Source organism: Argiope bruennichi, chromosome 6, assembly GCF_947563725.1.
Source record: "Argiope bruennichi chromosome 6, qqArgBrue1.1, whole genome shotgun sequence".
Lineage (NCBI taxonomy): Eukaryota > Metazoa > Arthropoda > Arachnida > Araneae > Araneidae > Argiope > Argiope bruennichi.
The window spans coordinates 116,237,906-116,250,101 of NC_079156.1; the positions used below are offsets into that span (position 1 = coordinate 116,237,906).

The window sequence follows — 12,196 nt, forward strand, 5'->3', positions numbered from 1 at the left end:
AGATGTTTTTGAATTAATTTTTTTTCCTAAAAAACTCCCGCGACTTATCGATGCATCGATGCTGCAAATCATTTTTTTATTTTGATTAATTTTACAAATTTTATAGTTTTTACTGATATTTTGCCCATCCGGTATTAAGACACGTTTTTCTACAAGAAGTCATCTCATCACCATTATTTGCAAAGAAAAATTGCAATTATATTAATTTGGTTTCGATTTGGCATACTTCCTTCTGATTTTCTGGTAATTTTTTTTTTATAAAATTTGATATCTGTTGATGTCGTCCTAGTTGCGATATCGTTTGAACAAGCTTTCGGCTTTGGGAACGGTATTTTTATATAAATCTTTCTTTCATAAGGCACAGTTGTTAGGATGTTTGATTCGTGATGTCTTTAACATTAGGCTCATTTAGATAGCAGTTATTCGATAGAAACTTTTCTCTATTTACATCAGAAAAACAGTATAAAAATCCTAAAATGTCGGATTTTCAATTCTGCTGCAGTTAAAGATCATAAATTGTCCCATACTACAGTTTGGATAGCTTCCTCTGCTGGATATTCCTCTGCCTGGACCATCACTCAATCCAGAAAAATCAGAAAAATATTTATAAGTTTATTGTGGTAAAAATTGTGGATCTATAGATCATTAACAATCTTGTATCTTTCAATCAAAGATAATTTTGTTCAATATTATCCTAGAGGATGAACTTGAATTTAAATGGCCCTATTTCGTAAGCAATTGCCCACATAAGCAGAGTGCTGCTTGATTTTAATGTCATCCAAATTTTTGCACAATGTGTCGTTAGTAATCATTCTCAATTAATCTCTTCTTAAATCAAATTTAAATATTCAGTAGTTAGTGGGTTGATTGATTGATTGATTGGATTTTCCTTAACAATCTTGTATCCTTCAATCAATGGTAATTTTGTTCAATATTATCCTAGAGGATGAACTTGAATTCAAATGGCCCTATTTCGTAAGCAATTGCCCACATAAGCAGAGTGCTGCTTGATTTTAATGTCATCCAAATTTTTGCACAATGTGTCGTTAGTAATCATTCTCAATTAATCTCTTCTTAAATCAAATTTAAATATTCAGTAGTTAGTGGGTTGATTGATTGGATTTTAATGGCGCAAAAGCCAGACATGGCTATGCTGCGCCAACAGTAGTTAGTGGGAAAGTATTTCCATCAAATCATTTTATTTTTTAAAAAAGAAATAGGTTATTTTTATTTTTTAGGATTTTTTAAAAATGATATCACCTTGAGTTCTTTTCAGCATTAAAAATTTCATTTCTTTTAGAAAACTTATTTCATCTTGTTGCGAATTGCTTCCTTGCACATTTAGTCACATAGTAAAAAGAAGCGATTCATATGTAGTTTGATGGATGCTGAGCGGATGCCAGGCTAATGATAACCGTCCTTGATTGCGAATTAGGCAACAAAAATAAAGATTCCAGAAAATACAAGAATTAGGGCAATAATTTTATTAGGGTTCACATTTTATAGAACCTCGTCAAATATTCGATACTCTATCATGCAGACTATAAAAGCAAGAGAGCTAAGGCAAGTCAATCGAATGAATTCTCTGTTTAGAGTGTCGATGATAGAGCGAATTCTCTAGTTGTTTGCTCTGAATGAATTGCTATCTCCGGTATGTCGCTGATTTCTGAAAATACTGTCTTTGTGTATTCTTCGACATGAATTTTCTATCTATATTTTGAGTCTTCTTAAAGAGCAAAGTCTCTTTTTCCATTTGGATATGGAATTCTTCCACTATGCACCCACCGGTCGATGACCATAACAATTTGTATTATCAGTTTAAATTTCAACTTTTGCCTCTGATTCTTGACACACGTTTGGCCTAGCATCAAAAATTTGGCATCTTAGTATCAGAAACCTCCAATTGATCAATCAATCAAATGTTTAATAAATCTAATTATAGTAGCAGTTTTAATATGCTAATGAAAAGAAAGAAATAAAGACAACGTACTCTGCCCCTCACAGACGACGATCCATAATAGAATCAGGAAAAGCAGCAGCTGAACAACTTGATATTTCGTATTCATCTCTTAGTCTCATTTAAAGTAAATTTCAAGAAAGGAATTTCCATCTAGAGAAGAAGAAAAAATGTATAAATGTTTAAATTCTTATTGGCAATTTGTTTGGCGACCTAACAAGGATTTTTTAAAAAGCGAACTGGCATACAATTTGCAAATTACTTGAGGCGAAAATCGTTAAGCACAGGCTCCAATGGTTTGTTAGATCTAGAGCTAAATTTGATTCGTTTTAATAGTAGTTAGTCATACAGTAATTTTTTTTCTAGTAGTGAGAGTTTTTTAAAATTCTAATAAAATTCTTAATTAATTAAAATTAATCAAAATTTTAAAGTTTTTTATCAATACCTTCGAAAAATATAGCCACATAAAAACCATTTTTATACATTTAAAATTTAAAAAACAATAGCTTTTCTGTGAAAAAAATTTTGTTTTAGTAAAATCGTTTTCCTAAGCTTACGCATTTTTAAAATTAATTTTGAACACTACTTGAAACAATGCATTTTACTGAAATAAAATTTCATTAATGAGTTGAACTGAAATTTTTAAAAATGCCATTGTTCTATTTCCCTTTAGTCATTGATAACATTATGATGGAGACAAAAAGGCAGCGTTCTTAAAAGGATGGAAATTAAAAGTGATTTTTAAAAAAAGTTATTGGTTGGCATTTGGACAGAAAGCTTAAATCTGATCTGTCCTTTCTTTTTCATAAAAATATTCATGAAATGCTTGCTTTAATTACTTAATATATATATATATATATATATATATATATATATATATATATATATATATATATATATATATATATATATATATATATATATATATATATATATATATATATATATATATATATATATATATATATATATATATATATATATATATATATATATATATATATATATATATATATATATATATATAATTATATTTTAATAAATTTTACCAGTTATAAGATATTGTATTTAGTATTTCAATACAATTTATCTTCATATATTTAATTTCAAAATTTTTTAATTATTTAAAAAAGAGATAGATTTATTATTATTGAAATTAATATGGAAGATTGTAATATAAACTTTGTTTTGGTAAAGAAAGGAATGGGTTGTATTCCAGAGTGTGAAACAAATACCTGTTTCCCATTCTGAGCGAGTAAACATTTCCAAAAGAAGTAATATAGTCACTTATAATAGCTACACATTGTCATAAAGAGAGTAACTAGAACATATAGAGCAATGTTCATCCTCTATTCTTTCTCCTATATTAACAAAATTTGGTGCACCTTGTGTTTGAAGAAAAAGATAAGATTACTGTGTATAGATTTTCAGTGTTTTTCTTTCCACGAATTAAGTTCAAATTTTTTAAAAAAAATTATATTTCCCCTGATTAAGTCCAAAGATTTATGCGTTTTTTTTCTACCAATTATTTTCAAAATTTTAGACGTTTTTCTTTCCATTAATTAGAAATTAGATTTCCATCAATCCAAAAGTTGAAGTGTTTCTCTTTCCATTGATTATATACAAAGGTGATTAATGTCTGAAGTTTTGTGACTAGACTTGATATCAGATGTCACTTGTCTGACTTGCTGAATCTTCACTTTCACACATACAAATAATCAGAGTGGCAGATTGTCACCCCTTAGAAATATCGTCCAAAATTGTGACACATATCTGCAGTTTTAATGAGAAATCAAAATTTCATGGAGATGGAAGGACGAAGAGACAAATTTTGTTCTAAGTTTAAAAGAAATCTGAAATTTTGGTGGAAAGAAGCTACAGACAAATTTCATACCTCTACTTCGTTGAGTTTTTTAGTTATTGTGTTCAAAGAGAAACAAACTAATAGAGTTCGTAAAAGGATTTTTTTTAACTAAAGGATGTCTACGGCACCGTAATTTTTCACAATCTGGAAGTCGAATCTTTTGTCGATTTCACACTTTCTCATTATATATTTCCTATTCGAGTAAGTAAAAATAAAACGAAAAGCTTTCCAGACAAAAATCTGAAATTTTGTTTAAAAAAAAACATGCAATTTGCATACTCGTTACATTTTTCAGTTGTTGTGTTCAAAGAGAACCGGTCAAACTGAATTCGAAAAATGATTTTTCTTTTTTTAAAGTAAAGGATATCTACTACAGGGTGTGGCAGAAAAACCCAGACAAACAATTTGTAATATAACTTGATAAAAAATAAATTAATTAACAAAACATAGCAAATAATATTAAGAGTAAACTTCCACTAATAAATAAATTTAATTTGTTTTAAAGTGGCCGCCTTTTCCAGCGCTTCAGAGGCTCAAACGCTTATTGTAATTTTCGGTAATGGGCCGCAAGTCTTCTACCTTTAATCTATTCCATTCCCGCAGAAGCCATTGCTTTAGAGAGTCCAAAATTTTATGTCGCTTAGTGCATGCACTAGACTCCAAAATGGATCATACACTGTAATCAGGGGGTTGAGATTCGGCGAGTATTATGTCCATTCTCCAAATGATATCACGTCCGGAAAATACGCCTTGCACCACTCTTCTGTATTTTTAGCCTTGTGAGCTGGTGCGATGTCTTGTTGAAACTCCCACTTTACATTGCCGAAGTGCATTTGGTCCACAGAAATACAACAGCTTCTAGAATGCCACACAGGTACCTTTTTTGATTTATTGTAACGCCCTCATCCACAAAAGGCAGAGTTGTTTTGCCACTTGCGCAAATTTCGCATCAGACCATGACTGATTTTGGAATTTTGCGATGCTCAGCAATTACTGAAATGCTTAGAGAGTCTGCAGACACTATCCTATAATTCTAGGAGTTACAAGCTTTTGGACGGTAAAAAACTTCTCATTAGTGAAAAGGAATATCTCTGAGCGCTGATTTGCGGCCTGTTTCAAAAGTTTTCGGCATCTTCGCAGCCGCACGAGTTTGTTTTCTTCATTATGAGCTGCTTGTAAGGCTTGTAAGGCTTCAGCCCAAGTTCTGTTTTTGCCATTCGTTGCACTGTTCGGTTCCTCATTCCCAGTTCACGAGCTATCTCTCTCATGGAAACTCTCGAATTTCATTGAAGTCGCTTTTTGATAACCTTACGACTATTGAAAGTGTTCACCATACGTTTTCGTTCATTTCCTGGACTTTGACCCTCATTGCTGCATGCGTTTCCATCATTTGACCCTCAACGATGGATTGCATCAGACATTGTTTGCCGAAGTATATTAAGCAAACCAACAACTTCATACTGTTCGTTTTCCAACTCTAAAATAGCATACCTTTTGCTTGGCATTGTAAAAAAGCCAAAAATCAGTAAGTAAACTAAAAGATACATTATAAAATATGTTATAATGAAAGTGGTAGACAAAAAGAAATGAACAAAAATTAAAAAGAAATTAATTAATTTTTATCTATGATGTAATAACGTTGTCCAAGGGATTTCTTTTTTGCCGCACCCTGTACATAAAGATTTTTCAAAATTTGGAAGGTGAATCTTTTGTTGATTGCAATATACTTTCTCTTTATATATTTCATATTTGAGAAAGTAAAAAGGAAATAAAAAGTTCAGTAGACGAAAATCTGAATCTGAAAATCTGTTGGTGGAAAACAAACAAACAAACAAAAAAAACATGCAAATTTCATACCTTTATCTCATTTTGTTTTTCATTTATTGAGTTCATTTTATTTAACTGAAGGATCTACATAGATATTTTTCAAAACCAGAAAATCGAATCATTTGTCTATTGTAACAATTTCTCTTCATATATTTCCTGTTCGAGAAAGTCGTAAGGAAACGGAAAGCTTGGCAGACAAAAAAATTCATTAACGACTTCGAAATCATCACCTTCCTGCCAATTTCGACATAAAGGATATGAACAAAAAATCTACTAATACTACTGATATTTTCTTAAAATAATTTTTAGATTTAGAAGCAAAGATTACGCAATGACAAATTAAAATGAAATAATTTTCTTTAAAAGATATGCTTGAATGAATTCTTAACCAGTTTTGTTTTTAAATTTAAATTTTAGTTTATTGAAATACTAACTTTTGTTCCGAATATTATAATTAGTATTGAAGAAAGTATTTTCATTAAAAAGTTATTTTCACAAATTTAATTTTCCCCCCATAATAACAATAACGCTTTTCAGTACTTCTTTCAATAACAAGAATATTACCGATTCTGTTTAATAATTTTTTTTTTCAAATGAGATTGTAGCAATCGTGTTTTCTCTTCAGAAACCATCTGACTTGAACTTTGAATTAGAAAAAATATATATACCAGTAATTTTATATCTTTAAGTTTTAGGTTAGCAATAGCAATATTTTAAAAGAAATATTTTTGTTGCATCGTTTTTATTAACTGATTTCATAACGGAACTGAATTTCAAACTGTTTCCTTTGTGTCATAAAATATTAAATCACGTGAATTTTTTCCATTGTTGAAATATAAAGAAAAGATATTCCGAATTATATCTATGCATTTTAAAAAGAATAAGTAAGTAATGTTATAGCACCGGGAGAATTAGAAAATAGATTATATGGATTTTAATTATTATTTTTAATGTCAATTATTTTTTTTTTGAATAATGGCTTTTAATTACACTGTGATTAAAACTGGACTATTAGAATGATACATAAATGAAACGAACGCAAAAAGTGAAGACTGTTAAATAACAGTTTTTGATGTCTCTGAGGATTTGAAGAATAAAAATATTTTCTAGCAGGAATTATGAACATTAAATCATGCATAAGGCATTTCATTAAAAGAAAGCATGGCATACATTCCCCGGATCTCGCTAGTCGTCAAAAGTGGCTAATCACATGTAAAAATAAATAAATAAATTTGTATTGTAATATTTATAATGGAAATAATAGTTATTATTAAAAAACTGTAGTAAGAAAAAAAAGAAGTTTTCGGTTAGGTTCTCAATACGCTTTAAAGGTAAAGACAAAATTTTAAAATTCATCAAAAAATAAAAGTAACAGAATAATGTGTCCGAAAAAGTGAATTAATCTATAAGCAGGCAATGAATAATTTATAAATAAAGAAGACTACCGTGTATTATTTGGTCTAAAAGAGGCCCAATATTTGATGATATTCATATCTTGGATGTTGATTTTTATTTTCACAAATACGAAGCATTGTAATCTTCGAAAAATTGGAACTCTAGATTTTGACAAATGTCAGCGTTTCAGATTTACCTAAGGCCAAAAAATTATAAAAAAAAAACATTTTTAGCATTATATTTATCTCCCTGTCTACAAACACGATAATTCAAAAATGCATTGATCTTAGAAATTTTGTATATGGAATTATGACTACATTTATAGATTTTTATCAAATTTCGAACGAAACCAACCACAGAAAATCCGTCTATCTAACTATTCTAGTGCAAATGAACTAGGTAGATGCAAAATGCAAAGATCTATGTAGATAAAATTCTGCACAAAAATCTAACATATAAAATATAGATTTTTATGAAATTTTGAACCGAATTTGCCAAACAGTTTATCATGTGTCAATAAGTAATTTTGCTTGTATGTAAATGAATGACTTAATGAAATCTGGTGCATTAATTTGTGATTACAACTGCAGTTCCTGTCGAATTTTAATGTCAATTTGCAGTTAAAAAAACTTATAAAATATATATACTCACGATAGATTTAGTAAAAATGTAAGATTCATGCCAAAGATCTAAGTTTGGTAAGTATCGTTCACCAAAACTACGCAAAATCTCTGCGGCTTAACTAAGATCCACAATTTTATATGGATTGAACGGTATAGAAATTTATTGAAGAAGTGTGCGAGAAAGTTTCGGGAAGACCACTCTTGCCAGTTTCCTTTTGTTAATGACAAATGGTTTCAGCTGGTTAAAAAAACGAGACCATTTAAAACAGTATACCTTTCAATTTATATTTTTCGTTTATTCATTTTAAGGTGTACGTACACTCTAGAATATTTTTTAAAAATTTTAACTTTAAAAATACAGGTTTTTCACAGTAGGTCATTAATATATTTTTAAACTCATTTCAGTGAAAAAAAACCATATTACACTAATTATTAGCTAATTAAATGATATTTAATGAGCTAATTAGCCTATTTTTTGAAACATGATATCTTAAATTCTAATTTGTACAGACACACAATTCTAGTTGGAAATTATGCCTAATATTAGTCCTCATGTTGTCTGTTTCAATCAAGTTATAAAAATATATAGTTTTTTTTTAACAATTTTTTCATCAACGATGAATAGAAAAAGCGAGATTTTTTCTGTAATTTTATCTTTTAAATAGCTATTAAAAATTTATTTCTATAAATATAACTTTGATTGAGGCGCAAAACATTTGCTATTTCATACAGATTATTTTGATATATAAATAATTGTATTTGGTTCATTTCTTGCTGAGTTATGTTTGTTTGAATGAAGCAACATAGTGGAAAAATATCATTCTTCATAAAATGAGTTTAAAAAAACCGTAACTAGAGTTTTTAATGAAATCACCTCAAGAAAAATAATTTTAAATCGAGAAATATTTCGAATATTGACAACATCTTGATATCGTTTGAAAGCTAAAGGATCAGGGAACATTATTAAGCAATAGAAAAATATTTGATATTTTGAACTAATTTCGAAGTTTCAAGTGTGTACATACACCTTAATGAGGCATCCAAATTTTTATCTTTGCATAAAAGAGTGGAAAATTTCGAATTTCATGTTTTGATTCTTCTACATACATAAAAATTCATTGAGATCATAATTCATATTTATAATTAGCCATTGAAGTTATTTAAAAAAATATGAATATAATATTTTATTTTCTATAAAAACAATAATAATCCCATTTTTAGTTTTCAAAAAATCTTACATAAATAGTCATTTTAATTATGAATTACTTATTTTGATGGATGACTTTTGAATTTAAGCGATGATAACAGAAAACACTTTATCACAGAAGTAATATATTATGTTAAAAATAAAGAGTAAACAAAGAATTACTATTATCTTTATTTATTGAATCATTGCTTTGACCCGTAGTACTTACCAAAACGTCTTCGGAAGTTTTATTTCCTCGCTGAGGGGAAATGTCTTATCTCTATTTACAGATAAATGAAAAAAAACAAAAACAAAATAAAATAATATTTCATGTGGAACAAATAAAAAAGAATTTAATATATTTATTTGTAATATTTCCTAGAAAATGTTTAAAATTAAGAAGTTATATGCATTACTCTTTTGTTAAATAATGTTTTAAAATTTGACAAATATATCCGCAGTCTTGGGACTAAAGAGAGAGACAGAGAGAGTAAAAATCTCTATAACTGCTCATTATTTATTCTTGAAGATCTTATCGTTTGTAACACTTTTCATTTAGCTGGTATGACAAGAATTTTGAGCTTCAAATTGGCATGCTATAAAAACCAAGGAATCCAATCAGGGGCATTATAAGAGCAGAGTCAAGGGGTCGGTTTTGTAATAACAATAACAACGAAATGTTTAATTTTTTTAGTTTTTTAAAAAAAATACTGAAAAGGCATAAAATACATATTTATATTTGATGAAAGCTGTAATCGAGAATTTTGCAGAAATTAAGAGCTCAAAAAATAAAAAAAAGGCTCAATAAATTTTTAATATGAATGAATTATTATTAAGCACAAAACGAATCATTCTATGAAATTTAATTCATACATTTACAGAAACAATTTTCAAGGAAAGAAAAGAATCCGAAAAGCATCATTAACTCGACTAATTAAGTCTGGTTCCTTGTTTTTCCTCCTTCCATTTATATGCATAATCCATCTAATTTTTATTTAAAATCAAGTATTTTAATTTAATTTTATTTAAAAGATTCAATTTTACAGTCATCAAATATTTACTATTTACTTATAAGTAAAATCTGGAACATTCAATTGAAACTGAGGGTAAGTTCGAAAAACGTTCTTGCAATCAGGAGTAAACAGTCAAAAACCGATAATCCGGCTAATCCGAAAAATTAATTTAATTAATTTATTAAGGGTTTTTATTAAAAAATTAATTTAATTAATTTATTAAGAGTTTTTATTAAAAATTAATTTAATTAATTTATTAAGGGTTTTTATTTAATAAGCGCATTAATTTAGCGATGGATGTTCTCTTTATAGATATTTATCCCCAATGTTCAACGCCATCTAAGTGCACTGCAGAGTTTAACGTTGTTGTAAATACACTTACTATATAATAAAGGTTTATTGTAAAAGTAGGTAAAATATAAATCAATCAAGTCTAACTACTCTTATTTTTAATACAAATCAGTAGGAGAAATCTTTCTGAAATTTTCTCCTAATCAAGATATTATCGCTCTTCCCAAATAAAAGCTAAGAACCTTGACAAAGGCCATAAATGAAAAATACTGTTTTGTATTTATTTCCGTACTTATTTGCGTTTAAAAGGAATGGCAGACAAACTTACTTCGAACAGATTTCGTTCAAAATTGATAGAAAACCATAAATTGGCTGTAAAATTATACTCCAGATTCCTCCATCTAACTCAAAAGCGTTTTTGAATTAATCATGTTCACAGACAGACAGACTGACAGGTAGACAGATGTAATATCAGAAACGTATTTTTAGAACACAGAGATAAACAGAGAGATATGTCAAAATATCAAGTTTGAATATCTGATACTTTGACGATGACAGTACTTTGCATACTTCTTTTAGATTAAATACAAATAAAGGATCATGCACTTACCAGAGCAGGACGGTTAAAAATGCGAATCTTCCCCTGCACGTTCCGGTTTCCACCTGCTCATTGGAAGAGCCCCCTTGTGACATCACTTACAACTAGCGATTATTATCGCATTTACCTGCCTTCCTGCCTTCCGATTCATGGAAGACGAGTTTTCACCAAGGTCTCATACTTTTTCGAACAGATGGAGCACCACATTTCAGAGAATTTTACAGTTAAAGATATTCCTTGATTAGAGTTTCCGTTCATTGAACTGATGAATGAACTTTGTAACAATTTTCTTATAAAATTCATACTTTTAATGAGTTTTCATCAAGGTCTCATACGTTTCGAACAGATGAAGCTCCACATTCCAGCGAATTTTGCAGGGAAAGATATTCTTTGATTAGAGTTTCCGTTCATTGAACTGATGAATGAAATTTGTAACAATTTTGTTGCAAAGTTCATACTTTAAATGAGTTTGCATTTTGCCGCTCTCATACGTTTCGAACAGATGAAGCTTCACATTTTAGCAAATTTTACAGTGAAAGATATTCCTTGATTAGAGTTTCAGCTCATTGAACTGATGATTTAAATTTGTAACAATTTTGTTACAAATTTCATACTTTTAGCGAACTTGCATTTAGCCATTTGTTCAACAAAATTTGCTGGTGCCGTATTTTATATGGCGAAATATTCCACCAAGTTAAAGTGCTAATCCATTTGCATTATTTGGCTGATGCCGAACATTAATTTCTACGACGGGAATGCTATTATACGTTTTAAATCAGCAGCAATGGCTTCTACGGAACTTTAACGCATGTATTTTAATCAAGATGTTATTCTGTACCCTCTTCTCAAAAATATGTAATCTTTGACCTTTGGTAAGGCTTAGCACGGGTCATGTGATCATAATTTTATTTTCAGAATCTCGCATATGAGAGTTTATAGTATAGTAAAGAATACAGAATATGCATTTTGGAGGCCTTTTCTTTTCGACAGATTGAACAACAAATCATTACAATCAGAGTGTTTACATTAATATTTAAGGTGCATGAAGTCTGAAGCTATACGCATTCCACGAATGTTCATTATGCAATTGGACTGTTGTAAATTTGCCATGGTTTATTTTAAATTTGCAATGGAAATTTACAATTTTACCAGAAGTGAATTGCACAGGTTATTAGAATACAAATTTGACATCACGCTACAATAATATGCATAGCTTTAGCCGGGGTCTCTTTTGAGGATTTATAAAAAAAGTACTTTAATAACTTTTTTTGCTGAAATTCTATCTCGTATAATATCGTTTTCTAAGATTTTACTTTTATTGAGGGTCTGCTTGCAGATTTTCTTAATCTGGCATTCATATATGCAATCAGCCTTTTGGCTAGCCTTAGTTTATGGCTACAAATAGAAAAATGTTTCTCTCTCCAACTACAATACTTCGACTA

At 29.1% G+C, this 12,196-nt stretch overlaps 1 protein-coding gene across 1 annotated transcript in view; it reads right to left on the reverse strand.

Annotated features, from left to right (window-relative positions):
- LOC129972406 (proclotting enzyme-like) overlaps positions 1-10,814 on the reverse strand; it is a 36,959-nt gene extending 26,145 nt beyond the window's left edge. The window contains exons 1-2 of the mRNA XM_056086531.1: positions 10,767-10,814; positions 1,991-2,110 (exon numbers count right to left, since the gene is read on the reverse strand). Coding sequence (XP_055942506.1) covers positions 1,991-2,066 — 76 coding nt within the window. The 5' untranslated portion in view covers positions 2,067-2,110; positions 10,767-10,814. The remainder of the gene's footprint in view (positions 1-1,990; positions 2,111-10,766) is intronic.
- Positions 10,815-12,196: the final 1,382 nt, after the last annotated feature.